At 36.3% G+C, this 17,798-nt stretch overlaps 4 protein-coding genes across 21 annotated transcripts in view; 2 read left to right on the top strand and 2 right to left on the bottom strand.

Annotated features, from left to right (window-relative positions):
- The window catches only part of LOC128861275 (bifunctional heparan sulfate N-deacetylase/N-sulfotransferase), a 377,981-nt gene extending 371,388 nt beyond the window's left edge, over positions 1–6,593 (bottom strand). For 4 of the 15 annotated variants that reach the window (XM_054099278.1, XM_054099282.1, XM_054099287.1 and 1 more), the window contains exon 1: positions 4,054–6,593. The gene's annotated coding sequence lies outside the window, so the exon portion shown is untranslated. The remainder of the gene's footprint in view (positions 1–4,053) is intronic. The other 11 variants (XM_054099285.1, XM_054099279.1, XM_054099281.1 and 8 more) reach the window with 11 other exon arrangements.
- Positions 6,594–9,010: 2,417 nt separating this feature from the next.
- On the top strand, positions 9,011–9,744 carry LOC128861274 (peptidyl-prolyl cis-trans isomerase-like 1). The gene is made up of 2 exons (XM_054099275.1): positions 9,011–9,195; positions 9,270–9,744. The coding sequence occupies exons 1-2, from the start codon at positions 9,107–9,109 to the stop codon at positions 9,715–9,717; spliced, it is 537 nt and encodes a 178-aa protein (XP_053955250.1). The 5' UTR covers positions 9,011–9,106; the 3' UTR covers positions 9,718–9,744.
- Positions 9,712–10,992, bottom strand: LOC128861273 (BLOC-1-related complex subunit 6). Its single transcript, XM_054099274.1, has 5 exons — positions 10,587–10,992; positions 10,429–10,518; positions 10,172–10,368; positions 9,955–10,115; positions 9,712–9,895 (listed from the first exon to the last, which is right to left on the bottom strand). The coding sequence occupies exons 1-5, from the start codon at positions 10,906–10,908 to the stop codon at positions 9,850–9,852; spliced, it is 816 nt and encodes a 271-aa protein (XP_053955249.1). The 5' UTR covers positions 10,909–10,992; the 3' UTR covers positions 9,712–9,849.
- A 1,049-nt stretch (positions 10,993–12,041) lies between these two features.
- LOC128861271 (G-box-binding factor-like) overlaps positions 12,042–17,798 on the top strand; it is a 139,521-nt gene continuing 133,764 nt past the window's right edge. For all 4 annotated transcript variants that reach the window (XR_008454357.1, XM_054099273.1, XM_054099269.1 and 1 more), the window contains exon 1: positions 12,042–12,681. The gene's annotated coding sequence lies outside the window, so the exon portion shown is untranslated. The remainder of the gene's footprint in view (positions 12,682–17,798) is intronic.

Here is a 17,798-nt window from a genome sequence, read left to right as displayed (position 1 = left end):
ATTTTTTTCGTTGCTCGCCTTTATGATTGTTAACTGCTACTTTTCTCCAAACTTTCTTTATTCTTTGTCGTACTGAACTTTTAAGTTGTAAAATTGTTTTACGTCTAAAGTTTGGAAAATTTCGCAAATTACATTTCGACCACTAATCCTAGCATTCAGTTTTACTTCATTCTGTTCGTCATTTCTGATTTCTTCTCCTCCTCGGCTCCTCTCTTCTTCCGTCATAACTCGTCGATATAATGATTGCACTGTGTTGCATTGTTTGTGGCATTGAAATGTTTAAAATTGCTCTTGTAGCTTCACACCACAGTATCGCGCCGCCAGCTTCCACCGCTCTGCGTGAGTTGTAGTTCTTTTATTGATAATTTCCAAGCTGTCGAGCGATTTGGACTGCACCAATGCCTTTTATTTTTGTGTCCTTTCCGCGCTGTACTACTGAACGAACCGGTCGCGCGCCCATCTAAGCATTGGTATGCGCTGGGCGGACGTGAATTTAAGCATTTCTTCAGCAGCTGAACTTCATCTCATTATTCCATCTACTTCTCTAGCAGTTCACTTGCATTCGACTTTACTATCCGCCACGCTGCATTGCCTCCTCACAAATTATTTAATACTTTTCAATTATATGCATATGGACATACATACAAACTTATACATATATATATATCATCGTATATCATATGATGTATTTATTTATTTTACCACTACGTATGTAACCCCTGTGGGGCTCTGTGGGGGAGTTAGTTAGGTGCATCGATAAGCGTGTAGGTCTATATATATTATAGGACCAATCGCACGGTGGAAAGGAATACCGAAGGTGTTGCCAACAGCAGACCGTTAACCGCCTCTCAGTGATTTTGAAGGGCTCAGCTGATTTGCTGACGTAACAGGGGATGAGCCAGCAGTTCGTTTACAACAGGGAGCGACAAAAGCTGAGATTGTGTTGGTGCGAAAAAGTGAATAGCTGATGTTTTGCCAGTTTGCAAGTAATCCACAAACAAAATTCCCTTCGCATCCCAAAAGAATCATGGTGATGGACCCAAGTCTCATCCGTAGAGATGAATCGACGCACAAAATTCACTTTTCCATTATGATATCCTTCTGTTTTTGTTGTTACTGTTTCTGAATTTTTGAACCCAACGTTTATTCAGCGTGTGTGCACTCGGATTGCGTTCCAAATGGTTCTACGGTAAATAAAGAATATTATTAGGAAGTTATGCGAAGGAAAACTCATGGATCTTGCACCATGATAACGCATCGTCTCACAAGGCGCATATTGTTAACACTTTTTTGACCAAAAACTCGACAAATATCATCGAACAACCACCGGATTTAGCCCCATGTGACTTTTTCTTTTCCCAAAACTTAAACTGCCACTCCGCGCACGCCGATTTGAGTCGATAGAGGAGAATTCGCTGAAGAAGCTGAAGAAGGCGACAAAATAAATTTTGATGATTAAACAATTATTTTGCGTTTTATTGAACAATTCCCGGTACTTTTTTGACAGAATGGACTAGCAAAATTTCTGATTAAAACTGTTATCTTCTGACAAAGAGAGTACCTTGTGGACTCTCTCAACTGCACTCTCTTTTATGTGTTTTTCAAGAACGTGATCGATTTTTCGTAATTGCCACTAAAAATGAGGTTATATAGGGGCGGGCCATGTAAAATTTGCTTTTCGGCTATAAAAAAAAAACTAATCAAAATTTTTTCAAGCTTTGTTTTTTATTTCGAAGATTGAACATTGTCATTTATAAATGAAAAATAATATCGTGGCTTTACAGTAGGCCATTCGATCAACCCAATTTTTAAGCACATTTTCGATTGTTTTGGCTCCAATTTCATGAATGGCAACTTCGATTTCATGTTTTAAAGCATCAATCGTCTCTGGATAGTTCGCATAGCATTTGTCCTTAACGGCTACCCACAAAAAATAGTCCAACGGGCGGCCAATTGATAACGGAATTCAAAAACGGTAGCCAAAAGTTCGAGTGTAACTTTGGCAGTGTGACAAGTTACACCGTCCTGTTGAAACCAAATGTCGTCCATGTCATCCTCTTCAATTTTTGGAAACAAAAACTCGTTGAGCATGTCACGGTAACGCTCGCCATTTACTGTAACCGCGGAAGAAGAAGAAGACTCATAACTTTGGAAATAGGTTTTCAATATTTCCCAATTTTGCGTATAGCGTCCCATTTCGTAAATGCCAAACCTTTAAGTAAATTATGAACACATTTGACATGTCATTTGTGTTACCATTCTCAAAAAAATAGGTGGTTCAAAAAGCAAATGCTATATGGCCCACCCTGTATTTTGGATGCATCTAAATATATTTTGTTGTTACGAATTTATCTTGTTGCCTTGGTAGATTATACATATATAGTAGTTGAAGTTGACCAAGAAGCCATTGCCCTTCAGAGGCAACATAAAATTGTTTGATGCACAGCACAAATTGCAGGCGAAGCTCGGCCAAACGCGCAATAAAGGTTACATTATAGGTATATGTACATATATGTATGTATGTATATAGAAGAATATATGTATGCATGTGCAGCAAAATATTTATGATGCATAAAACCATAAAAAAATTAAAACTTTTAGAGGTATTTTTTGAAGAAAAAGAAAGATGTAAATTTTCTATAAATTTAAGCGCGGCCAAACTTACTTTCCTGCCTTGCATTACTTTTTTCTGCTTTTATCTAACTTTTTGTCTTTTAATTTCAGCGCTGCGGATCAACATTTCTTCTTAGTCTTTTGGTCTTTTGAACCGCCTTTTTAATTGCATTCCATTTTCGTAGATTTCTTTACCTAGTTATTACTTCAAGGCATTGATTTGTGTTTTGCTTCTTTTATGGCTTTCAAATTCTTTCAGTTTAGCACGCATACAGGTGTAAATAAGAATGCATCTGCACACACACACACACACACACACTAACAGAGCTGCTGCTCACCGCTGTTCGTAGGCAGTTTGCCCACGCATTCCATCCACGACTGTGTTCGGCATGACTTGGCACCGCTAATTCAATCCAGTCGGTTAGCCCTGCACTATTCACTCTCTATATGCTCGTAAATACATACATATGTGTATGTATGTACGCTACAAAACAAACTTTAACGAAATATAATAGTAGAGAAAAAATGTTAAGTGGCGAACACAAGTCTTTAGCCTTCTAATAATGGTACGGTAAGCTTGGGCCCACTAAAACAATGACTGCCACTTAAATTTCATTGAATTTTTATCTCAGCAGAAAACCCAAATAACGCCAGTGACAACCGAAGTAATTGTCTACGTTTTCTAGTTTTGTTTATTTATCCGTGCTATTGTTTACACTGCTTTATATTTTTTTTGTTTTAGATAAGAACTTTGTTTGGTTTGGCTGTAATTAGTCGCATTATGTGTATTGTACATACTGTCACGGGCATAAGTATTGGCACACCTGCCATTATGAAAATTAATAATTGTGGGAAATTAATAAAAATATATGCAATAATCAATTTTTCATATTTTTCTCACATTTTCTCATTTATTATTTAATGAAATTTTACTCATTATTATTTTTTCATTTTAGGAATTATAATTATTATTTATGTATGTAGATAAAAAAAAAAATACACTACTCACGAAAGTCTTGATTAACTTTATGGATAACTTAGGGCCACATTTCAAGATAATACAGCCAAACATGCGTCATGCGCCACTTAGTTACAGAAGAAGCAGATTGCGGTATTAGAGTGGCCATCACGGTCCCCGGACTAAAATCCGATGGGGGGCATGCGGGGCAATCTTTTTTGCAACGCAGTGTGTTTGTTTATATTTTATTTAAAAGTAAAAAATAAATAACTAAATAGTCAAAACTGGTAAAAATGTTAGGGAGCCTGTACGTTCGTTATTGGTGTTCCAATAGCATAAATTGAGTTTCATATTTTTTGTTTTCATTCTTATAGCATTCGGTTTTTTCTTGATAATATGTAAATAGGGGTACACAAATAGATAAGTAATAAAAAAGAAATATTCTAACAATTAAAAACAAAATTTGTAAATGTTGTACTCACCTTGCGAAACATGAAGCTCTTAACATTCGCTGGGAAGTAGGCAAAGGTTGATACCATAAACTGCTGTTGCGCTGTATCCTTTGGCGTTTTTATTTTACACTTCTTTGGCGCACTTAAAACCATTTACCCTTATTTTTTATAGCTGCTGCAATTACTGAACGCTATTTCAGTCATTTTCGGAATCGGCGGGTTTATTGTGAAAAAGCGCTTTCGCGGTTTGCAAGGCGTTAAATTTGTTTTTATTTTTTATTATTTATCTCATTTAACATCAAGGAGATAACTAATTTTTATTTTCTAAATATTCACGATTTTAGATAACTTGAATTAGTTTTTTTATTTATGAATTATCTCACTTAACATTAAGTGGATAATTAAATTCTAGTTTTCTGAACTTTCACTTCGAGCGCACATACACAAATACACGGTTAATAGCACACATTACATAAATATGCCTAGTGTGAGGACATTTTCATTAAAAAGGCATGATAATTTTGGGCAACTTACTAATAATTTTTTTTTTTTAATAACTATTTTTTTTAATAACTTTTTTTTTTAATAACTATATCAGAAGTGCATTTAGATGTGCACATATGTACGTATATATATAACTAAGATGTTAGAGCTCTTTTCCTCATGGTTTCCATTGACCTTAGCTTGATGCTCTCATTACATATGCACGAAACTTGTATGTATGTTTGTGTCGAATCATGGTTTTCAAGTTCGAGTACCTTTTTTAAATGTAAAATAATCACCTATTTTGAAGGGGAATTCAATGTATGGTGAATGTTTATGCTACTACAACAACAACAACCAGATTACTGTTTTGGTCTAATTTAACAAAGCCACAATAATTTCTAGCTTAAGCACATGAAGCCTATTTTTAAGATGGCCTCATAGAAATAAGCTCTACTGCGTTTATATTAGGCGATTACTGCAGAAAATTGGAAAATATTTTTTATATAAATTTGGTTGTAATAAATCGATTGTTTTGTTGGTGGAGCAGCATCTTATTTGGCCATCATGAAAACCAAAATTGTGATAGTAACTGCGACTGCCACGTCTCCGGGGGCTCAGTAGCAGAAATCTACCCGCTCATTTCACACGTTTTCACACATTCGTCCAATCAGACGTTGTGCAGATGGAAACGGAGCGATGTGAGCGAAGGCTGTGTGTCCCCGGTTACGTTAGCCAATTAGCTGATTCTCTCAAATTAACTGAGAGCCGGTTAACGGTGGGTATTGAGCATACCTCCTTAAGTTCTTTCACCATGGTTGTTGAGATGGCAAAGAAGTAAGATGAGCGGAGGCTGTGTTAATTTTTGCATATGTCTCCAACACAATCTTTTTTTTTTAACAGCCAATCAGCTGTGTCAGCCGTGTCAGCTGATTCTTTCATAGTCACTGAGAGCCGGTTAACGGTCTGATCTTGGCTACATCTCTAAGCGATATCACCTTTGTAGAATGTATTTGCCTGGGGGAAAATTTTGCAATAAATTAAAATATGTTCTCTTTGCTATTATCGTCTGGCAAAGCGTTCGTTCGCTAGAGATTTTAAGCTTTTTTTGCTGCTCGGCGTCGTGCAAATTAAAGTTTACAAGTGTATTTTAATAAGCTTCTAATATAAATACTAATTAAAGTGAAGGCATATTAACAATTTTAAATAACTTGAAACTGATGACTGAAATAATGGAGATCAGTTCCTAATTTCATGCGGTAATCAAATTATGTGGTTAACTAATTTAAAAACTTTAGCCATAAGCAACTGAAAAATTGAATAGTTTTTGGAACATGGATGACCCTGCCCATATGTAAAGAGCGTGGAGCAAGGCGCATTCATTGTGCGCCTTGGCGTCAAGCATATTTACTATTTCATCAACTTTCACTTTTATTCGTAATCACTCTCGCTTGTCGTTGCCCCACCACCCACACTTGTATGCACTGCCACTTCGCCACTACCGGTAATTTAGACGTTACGAACGACACACTAATATTTTCCTTTCGTTCATACGATTTAATTGGCAAAATAACACCATTCCAGTGGGTTGTCTCAAAAGTTCTGTGCGTTGTCTACCTTTACATATCGGTTTCGCCTACTGTTTTGTTCACGCCGTTTAGACTGTCACAAAAACCTGATGTTACAATCGGAATTAGGTGGAACTGCTGCATTTACTTGTAAAAGCACAATTTTTTTACCACATTTGCAATTTAATTTGAAAAACTTTACTCTGCCTCTCGATTGTGCAAAATAAGTTGCATACAAGGAACAACAAAATCATCGGTTCTTACGTTGTCTTTACGCATTCTTTGCACTTCTTGTACGTTTTCTCCTATGTTTCTTTGTCTCATGCCTTGAAAACAAATTGACAAGAAATCAGGAAACTTTGTTATAACTAAAACTAGCGTCACGTTAGTAATTGAACAATTGGAATACGACGGATCCAATTATTACCTTCGATCACATGCATTTCTTATTTGTAACATTTTTCGTTTGTTTCCGAAACTTAATAACAATTATCCGCAAACTAAACTTTACGCACACGATGAAAGTTGTTGAATGAAATGAAAATGGGAAGAAAGCAAATGATTTTGACATTCCTTTTGTTGACAATTTACAAGGCAAGGCGAATTCATACAAGGTAACTTCGGTAGATGAACAGCGCCATTTACATATATTTGGTGTATGTAATTTGGTATTTGGAATGTCAAAATTTTAATAAGAACGTAAACAAACAAACAACGTAATAACAAAGAAGTAAGTAGGCTCAACATTCGAAATACCAAATTGCAGCAAAAAGAAAACATCAGGTCGTCTACCAAAGTCACCTTGTGGCCTTTTCGCCTTATATAGAAAAGACCACAGAAATTAAACTCACTAACATAGTACCGCGACATCTGTGCGTGAAATCAAATTATTAATACATTAACCCTCAAACAGGTAAATTTTTGTATCGAGTGCTACAAGAGTTAAACAAGGATGATGGAGTACATGGTTGCGCTTTCCCAATTTGCTCTATCGTCAGAACCCATAAATAAGCAAACAAAAGAGAGGGAATTCGATGTTTGTGAAGAGGGAAAGTAGTAATGGAAACAACCAACTACAAAAAATTATACTCACACATACATACTTTCTTGCTACCGCGTCTTCCACATAGAAACGCAAACAAACTGCATTTGGAGGCTTCATATTACTTTGAGCTTTCACAATTTAACATGCGGAACTTCGTTCTCAATAGTTTGCTTAGTTGAAATCTATCAAATCACAATACTACCAAGCCATTCACCGAATTCTCACAAACATGTAATTTCTCCTCTTTGTGTTTGTTTTGTTTGAAAGGGAACTGACGTCAAACTTGTCAAAAGAGGGATAATCGGAAGGTTTATTTTTTCTCTTCTCTTCTCTTCTCGCGTCTACAGCCATAAAATCATTGATTTCGTCTTTAGTCAGATTTCTGTCTGGGCTCACAGTTGATAACAGCACAGAGTATCCCTTGTGTAACACTGTTTTCCCATTTTCACGATTGGCTCCAGGACCCAGCACAGCTCCGGCTCTGGGTTGTTGGGCCTTCAGACGGTACCACATCTGCGTGGAAGTGCTATAGTAAAGTATGCCATATTCTTGGCGTGTATAAATCTTACAATTTAGAAAAATTTTTTAAATATGTACATTTGATAAATGAATTCTTTTTATTTTAAGTTTGCGGATAAATTAGAACTTTTAATTTAAAACTAGTCGAACAAATTTTTTGTTAGTGCTTTAATTAGGTTAAATTAGGAACATTAAAACGAAGCGGGTGAATCCCTTATGTGTTCTGCGCTGAAGTTGTGGTCTTAAGTATAGTACGTCGCTTGTTTTTGCTCTTGTTTATTTGCGAGTTCGAAATTTGTTTGGCTTCCCTAATTTTTCTAAACCTTGCATTTTAGTGACCGAAAGCGTTCTCTACTACTCTCCTAGACTTGGAAAGTTGGTAATTAAGGGGTTATATACCTTGTGTTGGACTAAAAAATCGAAAATTTTTTATGGCATATTCTAAAAGTGCATCAAATTTTAGACGCGATTATTTCGAAGTCGTGTTTTTTGAAAATAACCGTCGCGGTGATCAATATTTATCAAAAACTATTTAACCTATTCGCATAAACTTTGTTTTTAATTATTCGAAGTTACAACCTCGTGAATCAGAACAGTTCACTTTTTATAAATATTTGTATAGTTCGCCGGAATTAATTTTTTTTAATTTTTCAACCCGTCAAAAATCGTTTTTTTGGTGCAAAACCGTCCAGGTTCACTAAAAAACATTTTTATACAATAATCATTTAATTTTTTTGATTTCAGTTGACCTGCTCATGCGCTACCGTGATCACGGCAAGCCTCTTCTAAAAAACGGCCGCATTTGAATAAAAGTTCTAAAACATATTTAAAAAAAAAATTATGATATTTTTTCGGGCTCAGAAGGTATATAACCCCTTAAAAACTTTTTCACTCTTTCTAGCTGTTGAGTTGTGAGGATGAGGGTTCATTATCGTGCCTCACCTACAATACGCCTGCACGCAGTGATTATTATATTCACTAATAAAAAAGCTGATATACTCTCAATTACTTACGTGCGTCCATAGGCGTTTTGGCAATATCGAATTTCGCATGCGTATTTCTGCTACGGCAGCCAATTGCGCGATTAAATTAAATATTCTTTCCCCTTGTCTTTTCTTCATATCGTTATTAATATTCCCAACCAATTTCGATGAAGAATAACCTTTCAAAAAAGTCTTGACAGCTGATTGTCAATTTTGCAGGTAATCTGCGATAGGTATTAATTTTGTGGATAGGTATTAATTTTGTGGATTCATTGCTAATTACTGCATATGTGGACGTACTTTAAGCACATTCAAAATAATAGGATTGCTAGCAATTACAAACGCGCAGTGTGGTAGCACAGTGCACATTTGCATGATATGGCAAGGTAAAACATAACCCTAAAAGTGACAGTAATTTGTTTTATTTATGTGTTGTATTTTAAATACCTGCACTTCTAAACACAATTTCCTAAATAATAAATAAAATGTTAGCTACAACAAGTAGTGCTGCTGCCTCTGTTTCTGGCATTCCCGACAAGGCATGGCAACCGCACTTTGTAACGCTGGAGACAACGTAAATATAAGAATTTCATTGATAGCTTCCATATCAAATGTTTAATTCCTAAAATATTTATTTCATTTGTAAAGCATGGGCGAAATCACTGTTGAGCTTTATTGGAAGCACGCACCCAACACTTGCCGTAATTTTGCCGAACTGTCGCGCCGTGGATACTATAACAATGTGATATTCCATCGCATCATTCGTGACTTCATGATTCAAGGTGGTGATCCAACTGGTACTGGCCGCGGCGGTACTTCTATTTATGGTGGCGAATTCGCCGATGAAATTCACACGGATCTGAAACATACGGGCGCTGGAATACTATCCATGGCTAATTCTGGTCCAGACACCAACGGTTCTCAGTTCTTTATTACACTAGCGCCTACGCAGTGGTTAGATGGCAAGCATGCAATCTTTGGACGTGTATATTCAGGAATGCAAGTTGTAAAACGTATTGGTATGGCAGAAACAGATAAAAATGACAGACCAGTAGACAGTGTGCGTATTGTGAAAGCGAAAGTTGAAAAGTACTAAATATACATAAAACTATTTTTATTCTTATGGAACATTATAATTAATTAAAATAATAACACAAAAATGTTAAGGATGTCAAAAGAGGGGGCAGGCGGGATTCGGTGAATTACCTTTCGCCACCAACGGTTTATCCTACATCGTCCCATCGAGCATATCGACGAGGCGCTTGATTTCTCGACTAAAAAAAATATAAATTTTACATTTTTCTCAAAACTGCATTGCGTAAATTACACTTACATCCGCTGGCCCAATTGCTCTGTTGGCTTCATTGATTTGGTGATTTCCTCTGTCTTTGCCATGATAGTGTACATGCATTTGATGTTGGCATCCATGCTATCGGTCAGTTTATTCACTGCGTTTTTGTGTACCTCAACGTTATCGGCAGTAATTGAAGATATCTGAAATAAATGGTATTTTATTGAGTATAAACATGTAAAATCGTGATAGAAATTACAGAATGTAGCAAATTGCACAAGTTTTCCATCAAATTGTCTACCGAAGCGGCCAAATATTGTGCTTCTATTTCAATGTCATTCAATACATTTGCGTCGATTTGAGGACGCTGCGTTTGTAAAAAACGTCGTGTTAGCAAACTACTGTTCTTGTTTGGCACCGAAGGTGTGCTATTGTGTGAAGCGTAACTCAATTGATCTAAAAGGCAAACACAAAAATTAATAAATAAGTTTAACTGTAAAACTTCCAGAAACCCACCACTTCGTATTTTTTCTTCAAGATTTTCAGCTACGAAGTGTCGCATTTGACCATCTGTACTGGTTGCACCTTCCAGCTCATACGGAAAAGCTAGCGCAACAAAGAGTAGATTTATTGCAAAAAATCAATAAGTAACTTTGGAAATATTTTGATCTTACAGGAATCACAGTGCAATGAGTTGGGGCGCCTTGGAGTTTTATTTTCCTCAAATGAATTGGAGTCATTGTCCTCTTCGCCTTCCTCATCTGGTTCGCCCACACTGCTGTGCCGTTCTATTTTTTCCGACGCTGTGGTATCCTGCATTTCTGGATATTGGGCCAGAAAAGGAATTTCACTGTACGACGAAGGTTCCATAGCGCTCGATGAAGTCTTTCTGGTTTTATACGTTATTCTTTCAGCTTCACTATAATTCTCGTCGTTTCCTAAATCTGGTATACCATAGCGTGGTCGTATGGGAATGTCTTGACTTTTCCTAGACATTTCCAAGCAAAACTATGTAGGAACTTTAATTACAAATACGTTCGCAGCAAAATACACATTCGCACAATAATAACAAATGGAAAATCAGCTGATGCTGCAGTGTATTGTCTTAACCCACCAAAGATGAAAGAAAAAAAATATGTCAGTTATTTTTTTAAAAATCAAAAATTGTACAATTTTATTTTAACATTCAAGCTTCTTTGTGTGTTGTTACTAAAAGAGCAGCTGATCTTTTTGGGAATTCGTTTACGTTCTAATAATAATAATAATAAATTTGGGCAATCAAATCAAGGCACATTAACAAGAACATTTGATTAAACATTTTTTATAATATTGCCCGTTCTCTCAGTTTTCAAAGTTTGTTTGCCTTTTACACTGCTTTTAAGACCGTGTTCATACAAGGCAACTTCATTGCTTGCAATTGCTTTAGTTTTTACTCTGCATCTTATAACGACATTGAAAAGAATGCAAATACAAAGTGAATTGCCCGAACACGAACAACTTAGTGACCTCTCCTTTCCTACTTTCACAATTTACGAGTTGCTCCCATAAAATTGCCTTGTATAAACGCGATGTTAGAGAATTCTTATATCCGCTAAATTCACGCCACTGGCAAATTTGACATTCTAGAGATTTCAAGCAATAACAAAATTCACGTTATATTTTTTTTTTGCTGTTCTTCAATTGCCTTGTAGATGTGCCATCATAATTCAATCTAGCAATTGCAAAAACAAAATAGATGCAAATTTTCTTCGCGCTTCAGTGACTTCACCTTCTATAAACTCGCCTCGTGAGATAGGGTGAGAAAGCAAGAATAATATTCATTGATGACGGATGAACTGATAAGTGCAAGCGAGATGCTTCGGTTGATGCTTTCGGCCATTATTATTTACAATTTCAGGGTTTATGTGTTGCAGAAAGGTTTCAGATTAATGCATTTTGAAATGTGTTATCAAACAATTTTTTAATACACAAGTTAAATATATATTAAAATAAATGTAAAGAGGTAATATTGTTTGTTTGTTTTTATTAAAACTAATTTTCTGTGCTTAATTTCCAATAACAAACTGGCTTTCAATGCTATAATTGACGAGCCCAAAATACATCTCTGCATTTTAGTGCCGAATTCACTACATTTTTGTCGAATCGTCGTTGAGTATTGGTGGACGTGTCGCGTGTACGCGTTGTTTGCGTGAAATTAGTAAAGCAAAGTTTGGTATCTATTATTAAAAATATAGTGTAAAGCAAAAAAACCAAAGTATACCTAGCTACGTACACTTTAATTTACACAAATATACTCAAAATATATGTACGAATATTAAAACAAAAGTTTCGTAACCTAGACGTACTCGTACATACACGGTTGTCGGTCGGTCGCAAAGTCATAGTTGATAAAATTTTCACAATATCGAAAACCACAAGTTACGTTATGGTTAATAGTGAAACAGTTGAAAAGTATGTAAATTTAGAAATATGAATACCTAAAAAGTCGTATACCGACCAAAATTATAGTTATTTGACAAGTTGAATATCTGAGAAAATAAAAAATCAAGTAAATGGTGAACAAATGTAGCTGTGAGAGATATTGGAAAGGCGGATACGGCTAAGAGTGTAGAATGTAGTTAAAAAAATAAGTAAAAACAACGAACAAAGTGATTGTGAAGCTTCAATTGCAAATGTTTGGATTGCATTTTCAGCTCCTGGTTTGAGAAAGTGCAGCAAAGGTACAACACAACACCAGAGCAGTCATTACTGCGCACAGAGTGACTATGCGTACGTATAAATAATGTTAGAATATTTCGTGGTGTGTATGTACAGCTACCGAAGGTTTATACTTATTTAACCCAGGTTTTCCGGTTGCCCAATCTCCCAAGTTCGGTTCACTTTTTCAGTTAAAATTAAATAACTAAATTTCTTAGAAATTAATAGCATTTGCCCTCAAAAAGCAAAATGTCCAAAAAAGTGCAAAACACAAGCTTGCAAGTTTTAATGTAGCGCTAACCAGAGGCGTAGAAAAATGTCGAATTACGATAATTTGAAGGGACCGAAATAAGCCATCGATAAAATTGATTGCTTTTATATTCTCTAAACTTCGTTACAGTCTAATAGTGCAAATAGTCTAGACATAAACTTAACATACGTTAAGGTGTCATAGTAGTTTACGTATACAGCCTCATGCCAAATAAATAAGAGCACGCAATTTGTTTAAATTTTTTTACTATTGGTTTTATTGGGCTCGCAAAATACTCTTAACATAAGATAATTCCTACCTCTTGTAACTCCATATATTTCAGCGCCTATGTCTTCTGGTGTCTTCGCCCCATCTGTATACCAGTGCGGGGCATACTTTTGTAGTTTCGTTTCAAGTGTAGGTGTACTCTAAATTACTTTATCGTCCAGTTCAATTCTGAACTTCTTCTCAAATTTAATGACTTTATTGATATCTTCTCTGGGTAGCTCGGCAGGTAGGAGCTGCAGCTCAATCATTGGCAGGTAAAAGCTGCAGCTCAATCCGCTTTAATCTTTTTCCGATGCTGCATAGGGTTGTTGAGGCACATTCTGAAGCCATTGCTTCACAAACTGGTGAGCTGTCGCTAGGGTTTGCTCTTTTCCAGGTAGCGCAGGTACCATTTAACTTACGTGCCGCGCAAACCAGTCCTTCTGGGATCATCCAATGCTGCAGTTTGTCCGGGCGGCAGGACAGTCGCGCGTTTGCCCCTCCTCCGACTACCCTTTGGACGATTCTCCCGACTTAAAGTGCCGAGGAGGTTTGTGGCTCCTGATTGAAGGAGATGGCATCCGGTTTCGCTGCTGGGATACCTCCGATCGGTTAATAGATCGACCAGTGTCAGATCTTGTAATTGGTAGCGACGGATTCCTCCCACATTCCATTTGCATTGAGCTAACGCATGCGAACTGTCAATTTTAGTGCATGGGGAACAATTATAGTAGATGTATTTTTACGCGGGTATTTCATTAAAAAAAGTCCGTTGAAAGCAGTCCTTTCACTTTCGAACAAACAAAAAAAGGTTAATTAAACGAAAAATAATAAATAAATTAGTAAATTTATGTACTCGCTGCCTTTATGCGTAAAAAATATTAAAGAGGCTAATGGCGTTAGAAGAAACTCCGTTTTTTTTTATAATATTGCCACCAATTATTTGTTTTTTTATAAATAAATAAAACTGATCGCTTCAGACACCCAAATCGTCTCAGAGATGTAAGCTTTAAATTTTAAGATACTTAATTCCACAATTTCCGACCCAAAAATATCTGAGTACTATTAAATAATGTTCATGGTAATAATAACACTTGAATTGACGAAAAGTTGCTAAAAACCCATTCACATAGTCGCAATTTAATTTGAAAAACTACATCACCGACGCAGTGTGGACAGTCAAAAAGCAGTAGCCGAAAATTAAACTTCATTTCCAAAAAGTTTCGAAAATTTCATTGCATGCATAGTGTGATTGGTATTGAAATACGTCCTGAGAATCATTGGATTGTCAGGCTTACGCAAGCATTTTCTTGCCATGTCTAGCGGTAGCCTAAAAGTTGTCAAATTATTTTTACATATTATGGAAATATGCAAAAATAACCCCTCACGAAAGTTTGCTTAACGTTAACGGAACGGATTTATATCCAGTAAAGAGCTGTGTCACTTCAGTTGCACTCCTCCCAGCATACTTATGGGGAAGGAATATGCTGTTAAAACAATAACAAAAAGCGTTTTAAAAGCATAATCATATAAGTATATTACAACAATAACCAAAAAGCGTTTCAAATGCATAACCATTCCCCATAAGTATGTTACAACAATAACAAATAGCGTATTCTCAATGTACTAAATCGTTCCCACGACACTCGGTTCTACGAAACAGGAACGACCCGGATTTATATCTGACTGTCTCTTCAGCAGCATTCCGCGCATATCTATGGGAAATGTTTATGCTGCTACAACAACAACAAGCCTAATCTAAATCGTTCGATCAAATTGTATGTTGCCGGGTGCTCGATGGTATACTACAGGGGGGCCATATAGCGTTTGCTTTTTGAACCACCTATTTTTTTGAGAATGGTAACACAAATGACATGTCAAATGGGTTCATAATTTACTTAAAGGTTTGACATTTACGTAATGGGACGCTATACGCTTGAACAAAATTGGGAAATATTGAAAACCTATTTCCAAAGTGGTGAGTCTTCTTCTTCTTTTCTGATGAAGCTCATTTTCACATCGGTGGCTACGTCAATAAGCAAAATTGTCGGATTTGGGGCTCAGAAAATCCACACGTTACTTTAGAGAAGCAAATGCATCCACAACGAGTCACTGTTTGGTGCGGTTTTTGGTCTGGCGGCATCATCGGGCCATTTTTTTCGAAAATGAGCGAGGAGCCGCGGTTACAGTAAATGGCGAGCGTTACCGTGACACGCTCAACGAGTTGTTTCCAAAAATTGAAGAGGATGACGTGGACGACATTTGGTTTCAACAGGACGGTGCAACTTGTCACACTGCCAAAGTTACACTCGAATTTTTGGCTACCGTTTTTGAAAACCGAATAATCAGCCGAAATTCCGATATCAATTGGCCGCCTCGGAGCTGTGATTTAAGCCCGTTGGACTATTTGTTGTGGGGAGCCGTTAAGGACAAATGCTATGCGAACCATCCAGAGACGATTGATGCTTTAAAACACGAAATCGAAGTTGCCATTCATGAAATTGGAGCCCAAACAATCGAAAATGCGCTTAAAAATTGGGTTGATCGAATGGCCTACTGTTAAGCCAGTCGTGGCAGTCATTTGAACGATATTATTTTTCATTCATAAATGACAATGTTCAATCTTCAAAATAAAAAAAAAAATTGAAAAAATATTGATTAGTTTTTTTTATAGCCGATTCAAAAAGCAAATTTTACATGGCCCACCCTATAAAAAAATCTTAAGGGGGAACACCACTGTGAACGCGTGAAAATTAAGTGATTTTCATGAATTTTTTTTTGGAAGTAGGGATGATTACTTGAGGATTGGACAAATAATAATTTATTTAACATATATTCAACTATACTGACACAATTTTTTATTAAAAAATATTAAAAATGACAATTGTTATTAATATTAATGCAATGACGTCATAAAAAACTGATGCACCCTGGTGGTCACGATACAGCGGTGAAAAATCATCTGAAGTTAGCCGTTGTAGCCGTCACTACCTGCAGTTATTGTATTGGGTATAACTTCGTCAATTTTCAAGATTTTAAGTAACATTGTTTTTTAACATATTTTTGAATATATCTACTTTAAGAAAATTAAAAAAAAAACATTTTTTTTTGAAAAATCACAGTGGGGTTCCCCCTTAAAAGAATTTACACTTTCCGAGTACCCAACAATATTTTCTTTACCCTCACTGTGCATATTGGACAATTTAAATTTGTTTTATTCCATTTCGACCAGCACTCGTTCGAAAATTTCACACTCTACAGTTATGTATAGTAGGTGTGCGTTTTGTTCACTCATGAAATTCTTTACGGACCAAACATTCGCCATAGGCCAATGGGAAATGCGACTGGAGTGATGGCTCTTGGCCCGATTTAAGTCCAGTTCATTTCGGCGGTATAGAATTGAGTTGATTGCTAGCCAAAGCCTTTAATTTTGGTAAATCATAGCATGTACATACATACATACATAAATAGCATACTTTGTATAATCTTAGTCCAGTCCTGAATTTTTGTTTAGTATCCACAGAGAACCTATAAAACTTTTGAGGAGTATATTTGTATATTCTCTATTTAGCACCCTGAAATAATATGTCGTTCATAGAGGCTAAACCTGTTCGACCACTTACGAAAAATTCGTTCGCGTTTTGAAACCAAAACCACAGCTAAGCCTATAATAAAAAGAAAATGAAAAGGAAGATATGTCACAAATAAATTTATATCGATGGGAATTACTTTAACCAAAATTCAACTGTATTTCTTTAGAGCTCAGTGCGCAAAACTTTTAATAGTATTTACATATGCATGTATGTATGTATGTATGTATGTATGTATGTATGTATGTATGCATCAAATAAGGTTGACGAGGTTTCGTGTTTACTATTTGAGGTTACAGACATATGTTTTTTTTTTTTTTTTTTTTTTTTTTTTTTTTTTTCCGAAGGGGGAATCTTACATAGATACCGTCAATACAGACGGCATGCACGATTCATACTGATCGCTAAAGGTGCACCTCATTCGGGACCACGCATAGTCACTATTACTACTAAACTGGACTTGCGAAACAGTACACCTACGTACTAAACCCTAACTCCGACCTCTGTAGCTTTCGTTTGCCCTGCGGTACCGCCGTTTAAGCATTGCATCGCAGGGCCAAGCTAGCCATTATGGCTCTTCATTTGTATTTCTCTCTCCGTCTACCCTTCATTACTTCTTTGTCTTCGTTCCTTACTGCGTTCCCATTCCTTTTTCCGCAGTTCCTGTAACGCATTTGCGGACCATTCTTTCATCTTGGCCCACACCAATTTCGACTGCAGCATGTGATCTACAATGTTGCCCGGGGTTATTTTTTCTTTTATGATTTCTTCAATGCACATTCTCTCAGATGCGTATCTCGGGCAGGAGAACAGACATATGTATGTACGAGTATGTGTGTTGAGGGTAACTGTGTTCATATTTTTAGATTGCGTGGGTTTTCGTGCTCAGGGGGCAAGCAAGTAGTGCTGTTTTGAAACTTTCCTTTAACAATTTAAATGGTGGAAATAACCATGTACATACATATATTGCCTTCCCATAGAAACTTAAAACCAGCGCAAGCGGGAGATGGAAAATGTGAGTCTAAATTTTAACTTAAATAAATCTCTTGTGCACCTAACCTTAATTAAATACAGGGTGGCTG

This window comes from Anastrepha ludens, chromosome 4 (assembly GCF_028408465.1).
Source record: "Anastrepha ludens isolate Willacy chromosome 4, idAnaLude1.1, whole genome shotgun sequence".
Classification (NCBI taxonomy): domain Eukaryota; kingdom Metazoa; phylum Arthropoda; class Insecta; order Diptera; family Tephritidae; genus Anastrepha; species Anastrepha ludens.
This window is presented reverse-complemented; position numbering and strand designations above follow the sequence as displayed.

What these genes read in the sequence shown, in the direction of transcription:
- LOC128861274 (XM_054099275.1), top strand. Translation starts at nt 9,107, where the DNA reads ATGTTAGCTACAACAAGTAGTGCTGCTGCCTCTGTTTCTGGCATTCCC. An exon ending in TTTGTAACGCTGGAGACAAC is followed by an intron (nt 9,196 to 9,269) that starts GTAAATATAAGA and finishes TCATTTGTAAAG; the next exon opens with CATGGGCGAAATCACTGTTG.
- LOC128861273 (XM_054099274.1), bottom strand. Translation starts at nt 10,908, where the DNA reads ATGTCTAGGAAAAGTCAAGACATTCCCATACGACCACGCTATGGTATA. An exon ending in TGAAGAAAAAATACGAAGTG is followed by an intron (nt 10,369 to 10,428) that starts GTGGGTTTCTGG and finishes TTTGCCTTTTAG; the next exon opens with ATCAATTGAGTTACGCTTCA. An exon ending in TGTGCAATTTGCTACATTCT is followed by an intron (nt 10,116 to 10,171) that starts GTAATTTCTATC and finishes CATTTATTTCAG; the next exon opens with ATATCTTCAATTACTGCCGA.